At 44.9% G+C, this 19,731-nt stretch overlaps 1 protein-coding gene across 1 annotated transcript in view; it reads right to left on the bottom strand.

The window, feature by feature from the left end:
• The window catches only part of LOC146817360 (CD109 antigen-like), a 1,044,213-nt gene that overhangs the window by 654,959 nt on the left and 369,523 nt on the right, over positions 1-19,731 (bottom strand). The window contains exon 9 of the mRNA XM_085610952.1: positions 9,440-9,569. Coding sequence (XP_085467078.1) covers positions 9,440-9,569 — 130 coding nt within the window. The remainder of the gene's footprint in view (positions 1-9,439; positions 9,570-19,731) is intronic.

Below are 19,731 nucleotides of genomic sequence, written 5' to 3'. Positions count from 1 at the left end.
GGTACTTCCTAAGTCTTAAGCTACCTTATTTGTATATGCAAGTCACCCCTAAGGTCTCCCCTAGGTGCCCCAGGGGTAGGGTGACTGGTAAATATAAGCAGGGCCGTTGTAGAAGATGTTTGGTGAAGGAATTTGCCAATTTCGTTTTTCCCCATTAGCTCCATAGGCTAACATTGGAAGGCTTTTTTAAACTTTAAAAAAAGCCTAACTGTTGACAGGAGTGAGCTAAAACGATATTTCAAAGTGTCTAAATGACAGAATAAATTCAACAATTTGCAAGGTTGGATTTATTATAACTATGACAGAGAAGAAGTTGTTGAACTTGCTTTATTGATGTGCCTAAATCTAGCTCTAGAGGGGTCTCTTCTGATTGCCCAGCCTTTTGACAGGCTGGGCCAAGCTGCTCTGAGGAGGTGTGAAGTGGCCTGAAAGGAAACAACGAGGCACCTGGTGGGAAGAGATCTGCAGTGTCAGAGCAAAAGGCAGAAAGGGGGCTGGGTAGCCATACTGGTCTTCAAAGAGGGAGACACACTCAGTACAGGGTACAGGACACAGACCCACCCCTACTCCTGCACCCCCAGCCATAAGGGAGCCCCAGTAAATGAATTAGCAGAGGGACTAGAAGGGGAGTGTTGGGAAAATTATCCACCCCGGTAGGTATGGTTAGCCAGATCTTAAGCTCCAGGAGTGATTTTTCCATATTGGATTTTAAAGAACAGTGCTTTCTGGGACAAGAATATGTCACACTTTAGAGGAAGTTGTCATACCTGAGTGTGGCATCCTGCATGCCATTGGTCAGGGGTGCCCCCTGCTTGTCACCCCAGAGGCCTGTATAAATATGGGAGAGCTGCCCCAGCAACTGTGATCCCTGCCCAAAGAAAAAAGAAGAAGAAGGACTGCCCTGCTGGGACCCTTGCATGCATCAAGGGGACTGCAATCTGAATGCCTGCACCTGCTGCACACTATGGAACTGCAGCAAAAGAAGGACTTTGACGTGCTCTGAAAGTTTAGGGCGTGGCCTCTCTGAAAGCAACAGGTTAAAATGGCTCCACCTGCATCATCTCTAGCAATAAGAAACCAGCTGACCACTTTCAGCTGGACTTTAAATGATTCGGCCAGCTACATTGTGGAAACTGTAGTCCCTACGTCACGAGGGGCAACTCAGAGATTCTGGAACCTTGAATTGGTGTTGTGGACACATTGGAATCCCAAAAAGACCTTATAGATGCATCTCCAGACGTATGAGAACATTTTAAGCATTTTGTCCATAAACTCCATAAGTTGACTGACCTGTCGTCAGGAGTCAGGCCTGTGACGTGCAACCGCAACCCGGGCTGAAATTCAGGTTTGTTGCGCTGAAGCTCCAGAGCTTTTAGTCATTGGTGAGACTTCTAGGAGTTCACTGAGGCCTCCTGCTGGACCAAGCCGCCGATGTCGAACCCAAAGCCAGCCTGATACGGAGCCTCACTCAACATCGAGGGAAAATGTTCAATAAAAGTGACTATGTCAGAAGGTAAAAATTTGACTGGGCACTACTGCTCACTGTATCCAGCCCACGATCGGCCTGAAACTTTGACTTTGTACGTGTCAAGCGCAACCAGATGTCCCAAAGTTGACCTTTTGGCTTTTAGGCACTAGAAAGTGTTTATTCTTTAAAAATTCAAATCCCCTGTTCCCTATATTAGATTTTTGCTGTTTTGGTATCATTTTAATCACAAAAATATTTCCTATTTTTATAAATTGGTGCTGGATTTTTTTATTGTGTGTTGTATCTTACTTCTTAAATGGGTTGATGTTTTTAAATGCTTTACCGACCTGTCTCCTAAGTTAAGCCTGCCTGCCCGTAGCCAACTACCAATGGTTGAGCAAGGGAGTAATTTATTGAGACCTTGACTGGACCTTATATTGTGATTGTGGTCTTATTACTAATGGTAGATACCTACCAGCAACTACTAATACACCACCTGCCAACAGTTACCATTGGACTTAGAACATTTTCATGAAGGTAGAGTCTCAGCGGGGGCAAGGCTGAAGAGCTGAGTTCGAAGACTGTCTCGTCTGTGATGGGCTGAGGAAGGAAGAGGTCACTGTGAAACCATCAAGAAAGGCTGGCAAATCTCTAAGAGGGAAAAGTCTGGGAATCGCGCCTGGAAAGCCATCAACATTGAACGATTGCTGCTCTGCGCTGAGTCTGGAAAAGATTTCTACCTTCGGACTCTTCTGTAAGTTAGACTTTCTCAGTGCGGCAAAGCTGCAGGCTGTAGCCAAAGAGAGTTTGACATTGTTGGATGCCCGCTAAATCAGATTTGCTGTTGTGGAGAAGAAAGTAGTGGGAGCTGCTACGAAATCAGGCCCACAGGCGATGCTCCCTATGTGAAAGGGTGGGCAGAATGTGCTAGGTCCCACAGCAGTTCTTCAAACAAAAAGTTATCAAAAAGTTTCTAAGTTCCAGCTTTTACATTTCGGTAGGAAGTGTACACTCTGACACCAATTAAGGGTACAACCACCTTGTGTGCATGGCATTCCAGGTCCTGCGTCCCATTGACTAGGGTTAGCAGGCTTATCAAGGCACTGCTCAATGATATACCGCTACTAAGATTCCAACACACTTCTAAATATATACGCAATGAGGATACGTTCCCCACTGGCAAACAGTACGCTATAACGTGGTTAACAGAAATAGAAGAGAAATCCATTAATACACGATTTCAATATTTATGGAAAGACACAGAGTACTACTTTTTCTATGAGTGGCATATCCTTTAAAAAGTCCAGGAGGACGAAACACTGTGGTGTTTACAAGTAATGATGTACCTGGATGTCTTCCTGAATTGAACAAGCACCATATACCATTTGTGCTAGGACTGAGGTTGACTACAGAGAAAATTGGGAACTCTACAAGAAATCAACAAATACAAATTTGACTATGTGTGCTTAGGTGCCATTCTGTTTTAAGGCTTCTTGACCTCAGGAACAGGACTTGGGGGACAGGAGTCACTTCAACCGAAGCCAACAGCAGGGTCCAGGGCAGATCCAATTGCAACTGGTCATTCTGGGCTCTTCCAGGAATGTGGGGATGGTGCGGCTTTTGTGTCCCCGTAGCTTTACTTGAGGTCAGCCAACTGACCCTTGGAGTCCACTTCTTAGTCCTGGGTACATGTGGGAGCAGGTCCAAAACTTAAGGTTCTCGCCACTGGTCTCAACAGGAGGTGCAGTCCTTCTTCTGTCTTCCAACTATGCAGTAGTGTTCTGAAGAGGGCGTCTAGGGGTGCCATAGTCATGCCTGGCACTAGCTTGTAGGTGGGGGTGACTCTAGGCCTCTTCCTAACCAATAAGGAAAATGTTTCCAGGATAACGCTACCCATCTTTGCATCAGTTCTTGTGCGCCCTATTGCAGACAATGCTTAGTGCCCCTCTCTATCTACAACCAAGATGGTTTCCTTATGCATAGCTCCTGTGCCGCCCACCCTAGAGGTGCAGCCAGGAAAAGGAGCAACTCCTCTTCTGTGGTCACTCTAAACCAGTTATGGTGGTAGTTCCTTTCCCACTTGGATTGGTGCCTGGCTGGCTAGTAGGACAATAGAGGTGGCAGGCCCATGTGTTTGCTACATCTGTCTGTGGCAGGGCGTGCCCTTTGAAGATAATTAATTTCCTAGTCACTGTCCAGATGGTCATCCTGTCTGAGGAACAGGACTTCTCACCACACCCAAGCCTTTAGTCTCAGCTCTGGGAGCCAGTTCACACCTAATCAAGGTGCCATTCAGATTCTGGGTGAGAGTGGGAAGCTCACTGAAATGGGCTTCTAGAGGCTTTAGGCAGATGGAAGGTGTTTTTCTTCAAATATTAGCACTAATATAACTTTGCTAATGAATTGGAATTGTGATAAATATATTAACTAGTCCAAGAATTAAACTTTTTTATCTGGCTCCTATGCAGAGATAACATTATTTCATTTTAATATTAACACTCAAATTTCCTAAGGAACAACTAACCCTGCTAATGTAAAAATGCCTTTTAGGGCCTTGTCACTGTAAGGACTTGTTTTACATTAAACATTTACCTGTCCTACTTTTAAGTAACATGCACTCTGCCTTACAGGTACTTAAGGATTACATAGGGTAGCTTATTAATATCTAAAAAAGGGTTTAGGCCTGTCAAAAGAGTTTATTTTGACAGGCTGAATTTGTAGTTTTTAAACCTGCACAGCAAGGTTACTGGTTGCAGGCCTGCAATCATGTTTTACATTGTCACTTTAGTGGTGTCACAATGGGTGCTGGAGTCCACTAGTGACATTTAACTTACAGGGCCTGGTTACACTTTGTACTATACTCTAGGGACTTATAGGAACATTAACAAGCTGTATAGTCAATTTCAACATGTTTTAGGGATCAGATCACATGCACAGGGGCCTGGTTATCAGAGTTCCAGGACGAAGTGTCAAAAAAACAGCAGCATCTGTCCACAAAAATGGGTGTGATCATGCAAAAAGAGGCATTTTCTTACACACAGGCTGACATTCTGGGCAACGTGGTCGCTCACATACCAATTGTCTACAGGGCAATAGGCCACACACAGGTCAGCCTTCTTCTCAGTGATATGGCCTGACATAGGCAGATCTTCTATGCAATACGGCCACGAACAGGCTAATTCAGACTCAGATCACAGCCCTGACCAGGCTTTCAAGATTTCAGAAAGTGTTGCCATGGTTCCCACGGGGAACCACTCACAGAGAGACTGTTCGCCCTCTGCTTCGGGGTATACAGATCGCTCTCTTCAGTCCTCCTCTGCTGGATGTTTCACCAGAACTGGTGATCTGCTGCACCATGCTCTTTCTGGACAGTTACACCTGCAGGACTGGCAGGCTCCTTCTATCTCGCTCGGCACACAGGCTGGTTTATTGTCACTTGAGGATAGACATAAAGATCTTCCAGCCAGTGTCAAGCTGGCTGTCAGGGACACACCAGCTCAGGCTGCACAGCAGCCCACTAAGTACTGTGTTAAAAAACTGCCTTCATTGGTGATATAGGACTTGGAACAGGAAGAACAAGTGTGGTATACAGTAAAAGGAGACAGGAGAAGTTTATACCTTTGTGCATCTTCAGAACTGGTTTGGGGTGGTCCTCCATTCAAGAAGCCTTTACAGGCTGCTATCCAGACACAGCCTTTTTGTGGAGTAATACTTCTCACAGCAAAGGAGTTCCAGTCACGACTACCCACACAGAGGTGTCAAGTTTCTGCACCTGGCTGCCATCAGTCAACTGAAAGTGTAACCAGGGAAACACACATGTCTGGGACTCACCTAAACATTCACTTCACCTTGCACAACAGAGTCTGTAGTCCCACTTTTCACCCGAACCATCCAATGAATTTTGGGCTTAGGAAGAATAATCAGCATATGCGGAAGGATTTGCAGGGGTGGTTTGCTAATTATGTATCTTTGCATGTGGTATTTGTATAATGTGAAAATTGCCCAAAGATATTAGAGCAATGTACAGTGTCAAAGACAAAGATACAGTCAACAAATGGCAGAAGGAATAGCTGGGTAGTTGTTAAATGAATAATGCTGCGTCTTCTGTGACTAAAATATTCTTAGAGATATTACAACCTTTAGGAATGATGGAAGATGATTTGAAGCAGGAGTGACAAACATAGGACCTGAAGGGTCTGATCCATGCCATAATTTCAGGATATCAAAATGTATTTAATTAAGAAGCACATGCTTGTGCTGTTATTACTGGAGGAAACACCCATGGTGAAAAATGTATTTCAAATTATGAAAAGTTTAGATTATAAATTGTTGAAGATGTGGGTCCTGAAAATCAAGTAGGAAATATTGTTATACCCAAATATTGAGGACAAAAATATTGACATGTAAGTAGGTATACCCAACTCCACATAATTGTATCTTGGCAATATATATTACCTACTGGCGGTCGCCAGTAGGTAGTTATAGTTAGGACCACGTTTCCATAGGAAAACCTCAACATTCTATTTTGAATAACTTTGGCGCCGGTCGACGAATCCTCGCGAATTTCTCAAAATAGGTGGGGCGCTACGCTCCGCTCCTACCCTGAAAGTCTCGGGGGGATTCGTCAAGCGGGGGCTGAGATAAAAGGGGGGTCCCAAAACGCGTTTTTCCCATGCATTTTTCCATAGGACCTTTAGAACGAGCTACAGCCCGAACGGCTGAACAGAATTACTAGAAATTTGGCAGAGAGGTAGTCCCTAGGTCAAGGAAGTGCCTTTTGTAGGTTTGGTGTAAATCTGTTCAGTAGATTCTGAGAAAATAGCCTTTAAATCAATATATATATCTGAGCCCGCTTACGGTACGCTTACCGTACGCTTACCGTACGCTTACCGTACGCTTACCGTAAGCTTACGGTGGCGTGCGCGAGCGCGATTTTGATTGGCTCTTAGATCTTAGTAAACATTCGAATCGGCCGAAACCAGGAAGCGGCGTCCGCCATTTTGTCTCTCGCACTGAGTGTTGTTTATCAAACATGATGGCCAAAAACATGTTACGGGGCTGTTTTGACAACTCCCTCCCACATAGTCATGTTGAGGGAGTCCCCAAACATCCCCCAAGAGCAAAAACGGTTTTATTTTTTTTTCGGCAATTTCGCGGGGTACGCTTACCGTACGCTTACCGTAAGCTTACCGTACGCTTACGGTAAAAAAATAAAAATAAAAAAAACACTATCCACACTTACCCCACCCCCTGTGCTTTTGGTGGCCGCAGGCCACCAAATGTGCAGGGCTTATTAATAGAGAAAAAAAACGTAATTTTGGCAACATGAAATTATAAAATCGAAATAAAAAAAACACTATCCACATTGACCTCACCCCCTGTGCTTTTGGTGGCCGAAGGCCACCAAATGTACAGGGCTTATTAAAGTTGATAAAAACCGTGCACGGAACGAACTGCGTTAAGTGGGCGCGCACGCCACAAATGGCGTAAAGTAACTTAGCATTTAAAAAACCGTACAAATTCACTGAAAAAACCATAGGTTTCACACACGTTATAGTTAGGAAATAGCATTTAAAAAACCTTGCTAATTCACTGAAAAAACCATAGGTTTCACACATGTTATAGTTAGCTGGACATTTTACTGATAAAAAACCAATGAAATTCCCCCGTTATAGTTACTGTAGGCAACTATAACTCACGCGACCGTAATCCTCTGCTGATGACATATGTGTCTTTATGAAAAAAAAATATTTGTAATATATGTATAGCTAAAATTTAATGGAAGAAGATATGGGCAAATAAGTGTCTAAATACAGTATTAGCATCAGCAGAGGATTGCGGTCGCGTGAGTTATAGTTGCCTACAGTAACTATAACGGGGGAATTTCATTGGTTTTTTATCAGTAAAATGTCCAGCTAACTATAACATGTGTGAAACCTATGGTTTTTTCAGTGAATATATATATATATATATATATATATATCTTTAAGGTAGGCATCTTTTGATATTTTTGTCCACGATATTACGGTATAATGCTAGTACCTACTCAATATTCTAGAGTAAAACTGTTTATGGATCATACAGGGTTTAACAGAGGTTCCAGAACTGTTGCAACAAGTCTCAATCAAAAACTTCAATTTCAGGTTGGAAGGCCATAGATTGAATCAAAGTGGTACCACTGCTTGTTTGAAGTGTATCGATTCGAAAATTAGTATGCACTATAACATTTGACAAGAAACGTACTGGGGGAAATTGGGGATCCAGTTGAAGACACCCTGTCACAGAAATTAGTAGTAGGCTGTTATCTTAAAGGAGTTACAGACCCCAACCCAGATAGATCAGGAGATATAGGAGGTGGAGGTGGAGGCCACTAAGAACCTGATGAGACATTGTCTCATCAGGTTCTTAGTGGCATTAGGCTGAAGACATTTTTAGATGGAAAGGCACTCAGAGCAAAGAGCATACTCTTTGCTTGGCTCATTTGTCCTTCGCATGTTTAGGCTTTTTACATATACCTAGTTCTTACTGTCATATAGTTTAACATGCAGAGATTGTTTCAAAGCAATATCACATTACTCAGTCCTGTCATAGGGAGAAGAAGGAAGAAAGTACAGGGCACATGCAGACTCACTGCAGTGCACCCAAGGTCACATGCAGACTCACTGCAGTGAAACCAAAATACTCTGTTGTGCTGGAACATCAAGAACTGGTAAGGAAGGAATATTTTCAGACTAACATTCGCTCATTAGTCTACAAACTGATAATCTAGGAGGCATTAAAGTCAATGCTGAAGAACTATGTCATTGGTGACAAGGCCAGGAATATGACTGAATGGTTGGGTAACAGTTTGTTTGAGTAACTGTGAGGTCAAAAGTCAGACCTTCAAAGTCAAAAGGTGAACTCTGAGCTGATTTATAGGGTCAGCTTACATCGAGGAACAGTTACAGTCTGGTCAATGCCAACAGGCAAATCAAATTCAAAGTTACTCCCAAAGTCTTGGAGGGAACCAGTGAATCTAAAGTGCATCATCCTGTAGGTGGTGTACAAGTCCATGGCAACCAGCTACCAAAGGTACACTGTCAATCTGGTCTTCACGGTGATAGTAAACTCTCAATAATGTCCATCACGTTTGTATGTCAGATTGAGAAAGCCTACAGCTAATCAGGAGCTGTTGCTGGTCTCTCGCGTCCCAGATCAGGATACGAGGGATGGGCAGCTAGCCTAATTCCTTTATGTAGGTTAGGAGGGTGGCCATGCACTTGGTTCACCCCTTTGTGCAATGAGTTTTATCTCTGAAGCCAGATGCTAAAGTGCCGGAATCAGCTCGATCCATGTAGGCGGAACATAAAGAACCCTTCCTGCTCCATTGAAAAGTATGTGAATCCATACAAGAAGTGTACACCTGGCTCTGCAATGGCTACAACAGTGAAGAAGACATGTAGGGACAGTAAAGAAGCAGCTCTGACTACCACTGATTCTTTGGAGCACAATACAACATCAAAGGCTACATACACACACAGGTACAGCAGCTAGGGGTGTGCTCCTTCTCGGATATCCAATCACCATTTCACAAACACACATTTCTTGCTCTCAGTGGGTAAGGGGTGCAGGGCGAGTCATGACAGGCTACACAGATTTACACATGTAGAACCAGTATGAAGTCACCTCTCGGAAGTCCATGTAAAAGAAAAACTGCAAAGCACAAGTATAGATAAGGTTTCACCAACCACTAGCCATGTCATGGCCTCGTCAGAGGGGTAGTAATCACCCATGTTAGAAGGAGTAGCATTTCTTATGTATCCAAAGTCTATAAATCTGTTAGTGAGCAACATCCAAAAACCAGTAGGACACCATTCATGTTATGTGAGACTTCACAAGCGCATGCATCGTACCATCATATGTTTCAGGGCTAGTTTAATTGAAGGTATTAAATGCATGACAGCGGAAGTAAGTACACTTTAAAGTCCATACCTGTGAGCGAATCCGTGACTGTTGCATTTATGGCAATAGTCATATAGTTTATCCATTCTTCATGCCCAGATAATCCATACATGAAATCCAGTTCATCGTATTTGAAACTGAAATTAAGTGTGCCAGATATCTGCAATAGAACACAGAGGCTGGTTTAAATCTCACCTTCCTGCACAAAAACCATTGTAAGAGGTGTTTTCCTCTTTCTATGTGCGCAGAAGAATGTAGGCAGTCGCGGCCAGCATGTCTCGCGTGTGGGGGGGTTGGGGTCACGTGGGGGGAAAAGTTTAATAAAAAATTTTAATTAAAAAAATAAAAAGTTACCTTACCCGGCCCGGTCTCCCATCGTCTCTGCTCCTCTCCTGAACAGGAAGCAGGCAGCCTTCCTCCCCTAAGACAATCACAACACTGCAATTGTAGCGTTGTGATTGGTCGGTACGCCAACCAGCCAGGCGTCTATGGGAGGCCATTTTCTCCATGTAGCAGGCAGCCTACATGGAGAAAAGGCAGAGTGCACATGACTGGTTTGGTCAGCCACAGAGGGCCGACCAAACAGTCAGCTACCTCAGCAGTGGGAAATCCACTCCTCCCCTGCCCTAGAGCAGGAACCTCTAACCAAACCCTTCTGCTTTCTCGCAGCGCAAGAAGCAGAAACACAAAATGGTATTTCTAATACCATTTTATGTTTCTGCTTCTCACACTGTGAGAAAGCAGTGGGGGAACGCTCCTCCACCCTCATGGAGGAGCCGCCCCTGAATGTAGCACACATGGAAAGAGGGAAAAACAAGGAGAAATGACGTTATTTCTCCTTGTTACAGCTCACCGCAGGGGGTGTACTGATTTGGTGCTTCCCCAGGTTACATGTTTATGTAAATCTGGGACAGGGTCAAATTCCATGCATGTTGCATGGGAAAACCCACCCCAACGTCCATTGAATGCCTTGCTTGCGCAGAGTAAGGCGACACAGCGATTTGCGCTGCATCGCCTTACTCATGATTTATGAGGGCACTCAAAGCCACGCAGGGTGGCTTTATGTGGCTTCATACATCTTTATGAGAGCCCTGGTGCAAATGTGATGCAGGGCTCTAAAAAATAAGCCCCTTGGTTTTCTCTGAGTATAGTTAAAATGAAGAGGCCCCAGGATCCCAATTATCTCATCAGAAAAGGGCGTGTATGCTATGGAACAAACCAAATGAGTGGTTTAAAACAGCGTGGAAGTGCAGTGGGCCCTGGAAGCCACGTCTTATTCTAGGTCTCCTCGTGGGGTTGAACACAGGGTGGTGGAATAAAGGTTTCGGCAGCAGGGAGCTACAGAGGTAACACAACGATGTTCTTTGATGTGAAATTGCCCCATGCACGATCTCCAGTGAGGTCGTTGGGACAAAATCAGCAGCAGAATACAAAATGTCCTGGGGCGAGACAGAGGCGAATAATCATAAGGTAAAAGCTAAAATATAGCTGGGTGCATTAGCAGACCAGGTGGACAATCAAATAGAACTGCTGCTCATGCTTGCTGTCCATTTCGCAATACAATATTTTTGTAGACAGTGCATAATAGCAAAGTGTTGCAGTTTCAAGATCTGTAATAACAGGTACTCATGTTAACCAATGTAATAGTGTTGAATGCATGGGCCTTGGAAGAATGAAAGGTTGTGTTGGTCACATTGTGATTTGAACACGTGACCCTCACATCTCTAGTAAAGTTAGAAGCAAGAACTTAGCTCATTGAGCCACTAAGTAACAGTCTATTAATATAGTAGAAAGGGGGCATAACACAGTGACAGTGTACAGCCATGCAAAGGCTAGCATGATCTACCTCTCTGAACGTGAGGATCTAGGCAGAACTCAGTTCAGCCCCACGACAGAGCAAACACAGAAATTAAATAATGTGAGATACCTATGCATTCGCTACACTTTGCACAATTTTTCCTTAGCGGGGTAACTGTACACACTTTCCTTAAAAAATATAAAATAAATAATCTGTATGCTTGCCTTTTACTACAACCCGCCCATCAGCAGTTGATTGCTTTTATTGAGGGTCCTTGCAATAAGGGGCAAAGTGGTCCTTTGCCACAGCTACATGAAGCACTAGCCATCATGACCCCTACCTGCTGACAAGGAATTCATTGCAGCTCTAGGTTCCACTGGATATAAATATGTTCCTGGAAGACATGAACATGGGATTGCGTTTCCCATTGCCATCCTTTGCACTTAAACTAACTGCTGTACATGGCGAGGATCAAACGTCAACGTACAACAGGTTCAGTACTGTAGTAAATAAAGAATGACTTTTAGAATTGACCATCAGAAAAAAAAAAATATGCTTTCTTAACCTGCTACTTTTACTTTTGTTACACGACTCACCAAAAACTACACTTCCCAGTACACCCATGGTCTTCAAATTAAAGGCCGAAGGGAAGGGAAACGGCCACTTCATGAGCCTACTCTCTATATAGCAGTCATCGGGAAGTAAAAGCCTCTTTTCTAGCTGCTAGGCCATGATTTAAGTTCATCAGTTCACTCCTTTCTGTATTCTATTATTAGACATGTGTGTGAAATGTTTTGTTATTGCATATCTGATGATATAATGGGCTTAATTGGGCTGTGTTGACCACAGTTGTGCTTCACATTTGCTTTGTTTCAATGTATTTGGGGCATTGATTTCCCTTTCCTGCAATTTGGGTTCCCACTACTTGCACATATTTCATGCACTGACATTTTGTTTAAAGAAATGGGCACTGCACTGACAATGGATGTAATCTTCACTTTTTCAGTTTCAAACTCCCCAATTGCGTTTTATATATATATTCATTTTATTTGATTGCATATTTTAATTGTAAAATCATGTTGCAATTAATTTCATTTGATGTGCACAGTTATGCAATACTATAATTGCTTTAGTATGATTTGATAGTCCAGCAATTATTTGCCATGTACAGGCAGCTCCGGCTTTCACTGCGGCTTAATATTGTTTATTTTTAGGTTGAGCCCTGAGCCAGCACGCAAGCGCTGCTTAGGGGATGATCTGTGGTAGTAGAGTACGGGGAGAAGCCACGCCCACTTTTTCATTGGCTTGTGTCTTTTTCCTTTCTAAATGCTGCCTTCCGATTGGTTTATAGGCTGTTAGTCCCTCCTTATGACGGCCATGTCATCATTTGTATCCTTCCATGGCTCCTGGCCCCTTTACTTCGAGTGTTGAACGGTATGTGCTATTTAAATTGTGAGCACTTTTTTCTTTAATGAGGTTCTCTTACTGCTCGTGCCTTCTCGTCCTCCTGCCCCCGCCCGCTCACACTCCCGTTTGCAATGCAATAGGTCTCGTGTGAATGCGAGTCCTGTTGCATTGCAAATGCTTGTTTTTCCATCTCACCACTCAACGGTGTACGTCACACTTAGTCAAACAGAATCCAAGGCCTCGAAATGCCTCTATTAGCATCAGTCACAGGAGGGCGGTGCTTGAGGCTGGAACTGCGCAGGTGCGTTGACGTACGGTCACGTGAGTCTCCAGTTCCAACGTCCGCTGTGCTTCCTAGTTGCTCCTCTAACCTAAATCCAAAGAAGTGGTAAGAGAGGCCTGAGGGCGGACAGCGGTGCCTGGACCAGCGGGATCGGAGGTCGGCACCATGCCGCTCTTTGGATCCAACCCCTTTGATCAGGATGGCAGTGAGTGGGTGCGGGGGACATTGGTCTTCCAGCCTGACTTAGGCTCCGGACACCGGAGGCTGGGGATTCTGGACATGACTATCCAATTTCCACGGTTTCCCGGAAGTGACTATCCCAAATAGCCAGGAATTAGTAGCTCTGTGACCCACCTCCTACCAGGAAGGGCCCTGTGTTAGCTCAACAGGTCTATCCTTGTTTACAGCTGTTGTGAACTCGGGCCACTCCTTCACAAATACCCCCATGGTGGAAACGTACATGCCCTAAGCTCCCAGTAAGTACACCGTGAAAACCCATTCACAGGACACAGTAAGGAACACAAAGATTCGACGGTTGAGTAAAAAGAGCACTGTTGCCGAAGAGTAGTAATATGAAAGTGCCAGCACTGCCAGGAAAACAGTGAAACAGCAGAAGCACTGGAGAATAGTCCTATTGTAGCACTTCCACCAGGAAGTATTAAAGTGAGAGGTCTCAGTTGGGATTGAAAGATAGACACTCACACAAAGATTAAAGAAGCACTTTTTCACACCGTTGTATCACAACAGCAGCAGTAATAGGATAACAAGCACCAGTGCTGGCAGAGACAACCACTAAAACATCACTAACACTTCCAGCTAGTGCAACTACCGTAGTGGCATTGCCATAGAGTACAGTTAAAGCAGCAGTGCTGCCAGCGGATATCACTACAGCACCATCACAGCCATAAAGTATTATTACGGTAAACAACATTTACCACAAAACTTTTTCCCCGAAGGGAATCACAACGCGGTCGTAAATACGAACGCGTTGTGATTCCGCATACCATTACTCCGCAAGTCAGAACAACGACTTGCGGAGGGGGGGGAAGGTGCTGGATTTAAAATCCAACACCTTCCCTAGTGTCCGCACAGACTGGAGTTGGAATAGTAAATTATACTATTCCAACATCCAGTGCCCCTCCTCCGCAAGTCGTTGTTCCGACTTGCGGAGTAATAGTATGCGAAATCACAACGCGGTTGTTGTAACAACCGCGCAGTGATTCCCTGCGGGGAAAAAGACTGCGGGATGACGACATAGATTCTATTATTACAGCTATAATGTTAAAGTTCTAAAACAGCGGTACTGCAAGTGGATCATTGCGGCAAATATAGATCTAATTAACATAGTAAATGCAGTGGTACCTATATTTATTATTATTATGTGTTTGTTAGTAATAGCTAAGTGACGACCCTGTAGGTCAGTATTATTGAGATGGTAACCCTGCTGTCTAGCAGCGTTAGAGCTGCAGCCCTACAATTGAGTATTATTAATGTGACACACTTTGCAGCTGACTAGTATTAAAGACTTAGCTTTGCTTGTGAGGTGTATCAAATGGGCAGTCCTACTGGTGATTAGTCCTGGAGCCGTAGCCCACCAGGAAATGATACTGAGACAGCAGCCCCACTTGCAGATATTGTTGCCACACTAAAGTATACAAAAAAGTGATGGATGGAAGGTTCCAATTAATTTCAGCCACTGACGCCTGCATTTAAAAATACCCCCTTTAAATCTACCACATTATTAGAGAATGTTCCTTCTTCAACCTGAGCGATAAAGGCTCTTAAAGACACCATGTGAGTATGGATATTCAATGATTAGTGGGCGTTTTGTGTAAACGTGGACAAATATCAAGGTTTTGTAGATGGTGTCCCCATTTGAAAGCATCTACCTAAGGCAACAGTGAATGGTAGTGCTGGAAGATTAGCACAAAAGGGCACTATTTTCTTTAATGAGTTTATCCTACTGCAGGCATGTTCTGCTCGATTTTCCCGGCCTTCTTGTGAGGAAAGGTGATTGAATGTGACTTCAGTCTCTTACCATTCAAGTCTAAGGGTTAGAGTAGTGAATGGAGCCTATTTACCAGGCACTTCGACATGATCCTGTGCTCTTCCCCATAGATCAGGGCTTGCACACATAGCCTAGGGGATAGATTCGTTAATATTAGGGATAACCTGTCCTGTAGTGAGGGTATTTCATGGAGCCGTGCTGAATTCAGGCCTGGTAGGCCTCAAACGGGAGAGACTCCATCTTTCTTTCTGCTCCGGCAGCTTGGGATGCTTCTAGGTCAAATGTAATGTTTTAGTTATGAGGTGTTATTCGCTTGGAGAGAACCGGTTCAGGCCGGCCCTTATCGAAGGATTGTATTTTTCTTCATGCCGAAGACACTACATCAGGCCGGCCGGCTGGGAACGTGTCCTTGGTACGGGGAGGTACAAGAATTTGGTGGGCGGCAGGTTACGGGCCGGAATTTTCCATGAGGAAACGCACCTCTATATTAGTGAAAGTCTGAGGCAGTTACATGTTCAGTCCGTAGGCGGCATCTAGCCGTTAGCAGTAAAGCTACTACTTATTCCAGGGAAGACAGACGCCATCTTGAAGGCGGAGAAGAACCGAGAGACAGATACTCTCCTAGCAGAATAGCCAGAGAGGAGAGAGTAGCCGATAAGGAAGAGGTCCCAGTGACTCGGAGAAGGGTGAAGAGAACAGCGCATAGTGGTGCAGACATGTATCCGTGACTGCGGAGGTGTGACTTCCAGGCGAGCCGAGGCACAGACGAGAAGGGAACCTAGATGACCACTGAGTGCAGGCTACATACTACTAAGGTGATGTCGACCCTTTCTTATTAGAGTGTACAACTTAATCTTTCACTTTTCTTTGCAGGTTATGTGTTATATTGTAATGTTATGTGATTGCGTATGTAATGAGTAATAAAGTACCCAGTTTGTAGTGAACCAACATGTGCTGCGTGTTCTTGTATGAGAGGGTAGCCTATTCTTCTAGTCAGCTGCGGCTACATGAACAGATGTTAACCCTGATCAGGTAAGTGGTAACTGAATATGGGAAAGAGGAGCCCCTCGAACCGGAGAACAGGCTATGCTCGAACTGGCAGTCCTTGTGTGATCTGATGAATAGTGAGACTGATTCCCTTTTTGTATGTTATGGTGATCATAGGATGAACTGTCGTATGAGACTGCCGTCTGGGTAGAGAGGTCTGGATTCGTATGGGATCGCGAGGCCGCCACTTGTGATACTGTCGTATGGGCAGAGAGATCTGGATTCGTATGGGATCGCGAGGCCGCCACTTGTGCTGAGACTGCCGTCTGGGTAGAGAGGTCTGGATTCGTATGGGATCGCGAGGCCGCCACTTGTGATACTGTCGTATGGGCAGAGAGGTCTGGATTCGTATGGGATCGCGAGGCCGCCACTTGTGCTGAGACTGCCGTCTGGGTAGAGAGGTCTGGATTCGTATGGGATCGCGAGGCCGCCGATTGTGCTGAGACTGCCGTCTGGGTAGAGAGGTCTGGATTCGTATGGGATCGCGAGGCCGCCACTTGTGATACTGTCGTATGGGCAGAGAGGTCTGGATTCGTATGGGATCGCGAGGCCGCCACTTGTGATACTGTCGTATGGGCAGAGAGGTCTGGATTCGTATGGGATCGCGAGGCCGCCACTTGTGCTGAGACTGCCGTCTGGGTAGAAAGGTCTGGATTCGTATGGGATCGCGAGGCCGCCACTTGTGATACTGTCGTATGGGCAGAGAGGTCTGGATTCGTATGGGATCGCGAGGCCGCCACTTGTGCTGAGACTGCCGTCTGGGTAGAGAGGTCTGGATTCGTATGGGATCGCGAGGCCGCCACTTGTGATACTGTCGTATGGGCAGAGAGGTCTGGATCCGTATGGGATCGCGAGGCCGCCGATTATAAGAGGTCTTGGTATGTATGAGTAGGAATTCCCTGTCCTTAGGTGGTAGATATATGTGGTTGCCTATTGTAAATAGGTCCTAGGGAGGGGGAGGGGGTAACGTTCTGTCTGGGTTAGTGAGGCTCTGATGAGCGGGTTCTATCTGATCCGAAAACCCAAGCAGAACATTTGGCGTCACGAACCGTTTACGAAACCTGTGTGCGTTGTGGTTGTATCGTGTTTGCTTTCGGCGCGTGCGTGGTTTCGTTTTTATATTATTTATATATAATTGTGTGTATAGTTTTTTTTTTCTTTCTTTTTCTTTTTCTTTTCTCTTTTCTTTCTTTTTTCTTTCTTTTCCGAGATGTTTTCTAGAAAGTCGAAATCTACTTTTAAGTTGCCCGTTGATATTCCCGGCTGGGATTCAACGCCTTATGAAGCCTTAGCCCGTGAGTGGGCTGATTCTACTGGTTTGAGTGAGAATTGGAATTCTTTTTTGGAGCTGGCGGAGCCGGCTAATGTTATTACTTGTTTACAGAAGGCGCCGGTATCTAAGGGTGATGAGCTTCCCGTTTTGGGGCGCAGAGGTTGGATTGTTCTGTCTGCGTACAGGATTCTGCATGAGAGGTTGTTGAAGTTACAGAATTTGCATAAGGATGTGGAAGCGAACTTTGTTGACATTCAGAATGCTCATACTTTGTTGCGGTGTCAAAATAAGTTGCTTGCTGACAAACTTGAGACGTACCAAACTATTGCCGAGAGGGCGGCTGTGCGAATTGCTCGTTATAAATACAAGAATCGGCGTGGTCGGGTTTCGACGCGAAAGGTGCGTCTGGTCGTGGCGAAAGCCGGACTGGATTGGAATCCTGATGAATGGGATGGTAATATCTGGAACTCGAGTGATTCTCCTTCCTCGGGTGAGGAGTCTGCCAAGCGCGAGTCCTCTCGCTCCGGCCGTGATTGTAAATCTGCTTCTTGTGCCTCTGATGGTGCACCCCGTGATTGCGCTCGTCCTTCGAGTGGGGTCGATGCTTCTTACACTGATTGTTCCTCTACGTGTACTGGTCGAGCTCCTTGTGATGCTCGTCCCGCGGTCTCGGTGCATCCAGTTTTTCGGCGGAAGTTGCAGCAGGCTCCCGGTGCTCCGAATGGTATTGCTTTAGACTCTTTGGAGGATTTTACTCAACAAGAAATTAGTGATATTTTGCAGCGATTTCGGCAGCGAGCTGGTGAGACCTTACTCACATGGATGGTGCGCCTTTATGAACTGGGCGCTGCTGGCATTATGTTGGATGCTGGCGATTGTTTGAAATTTTGTTCCTTGAGTTCGGATTCTACTGTACAGGATCATTTTCGTAACTTTAATGGTGGTGGTCAAATTACTTTGCTTCAATTGGCGACTGAGGGTTGTAATCAAAAATATCCTACTGAGTCTGACTGGCCTGTGAATGACAAACCGTGGTATACTTTGCGCGATGCTGCACAACGTCTCAAAGAGGAGGTGATGAAAACGGCAATTTTTCTGAATACTGCTGACAGGTTGCTTGATGGTTTGTTGACATCTTCTGTGCGGAATCGTATTATTCGTTCTTCCCCTGTTGCTTATAAGCAGGTCATGATGACTTTATTGATTAATCAGACTGGTAACATATTATCTATGGTGCTGGAATCGGTACGCCAACTCGGTGAGTTGGGTGAGTGGTTTAAACCTGAACGGCAGTCCCGGCCTGACACTCGCACTCCTGGTGACAATAAACTTACTAGACGTGATATGTTTTTTGGTCTTATGGCCGATGGTGTGCGGAAGGAGGACATTGACGGTGAGACTACTTCTTGTTTGTGGGAAATGTTTCGCAAACGTGGCTTGGATCGAAAGGAGGGTGCCCGGCGTGTTCGGACGACTGAGTGTGATCGTGGTTTTTCTGACGGTAGCGGTGATGACGACCGCCGTGGGCGCTCTGATCGTCGTGATGATCGACGTTATGTACGCGATTTGTCCCCCCGTCGTGAGAGAGACAGAGAGAGAGAGGGGGAAAGAGAAAGGGGGAGCGATGATTATGTTAACAGCAGACGTAGAGATGATAGGGATCAATCCCCTGAGTTGAGAAGGAGAGAGGATCGACACAGATTGGCCGATCGAAACCCGCAGTACAATGCAGAGGACAGGAATCCATTTCGTAATAGAGATGGATATGAACAGGAGGTATCGATACCTGGGAAACGTGAGAGTCTTTATCCTGATTTATCCTGGTACACAGAACGCAGTAAAAATGACTAGGAAATAGGTCAAGCTCCAGTACACAGATGGGCTCACAGAGATAATAGACCCTATGTAGATATTGATATTTATTGGAGACATCGTAATGTCCAAAGGGCCCGAGCATTGGTAGATACAGGAGCGGAGGCCACTCTTATTCATGGAAAATCAAAGAAGTTTAAAGGTCAGCCTTTTACAATTACCGGATTAGGTGGAAAGGAAACTCCCGCAGTTCAAACTTTACTTGAAATGAGAATAGGTAGAATTCCTAGAAAAGAATACTCTGTATTAGTGGTACCACTCTTAGAATTCATAATTGGAATTGATATTTTGAAAGGAATGACTTTGCACTTAGATGATGGATGTTACCAATTTGGAACTAAACATTATATATCGTCCAGGCCTGTACGGGTTGGTCGTTTAAGAATGCCCCCCATAAAAGTTCCCCAGGCGACAAAAGTGGTTCGTCAGAAGCAGTATCGTATTCCAGGTGGTCATGAGGAGATCAGTACCACTATTCAGGAGTTGGTGGATGCAGGAGTTATAACCCCAGTTACTTCTGCTTGGAATAATCCTGTTTGGCCTGTACGTAAGAGTGATAATTCTTGGCGCATGACTGTTGATTATCGAGAATTGAATAGACACACACCCTCTTTGACTGTTGCAGTACCGGATG

This window comes from Triturus cristatus, chromosome 6 (assembly GCF_964204655.1).
Source record: "Triturus cristatus chromosome 6, aTriCri1.1, whole genome shotgun sequence".
In the NCBI taxonomy this organism is placed as follows: Eukaryota; Metazoa; Chordata; class Amphibia; order Caudata; family Salamandridae; genus Triturus; species Triturus cristatus.
The sequence above is the reverse complement of the archived record's forward strand: the minus strand, read 5'-3'. Positions and strand labels throughout refer to the sequence as shown.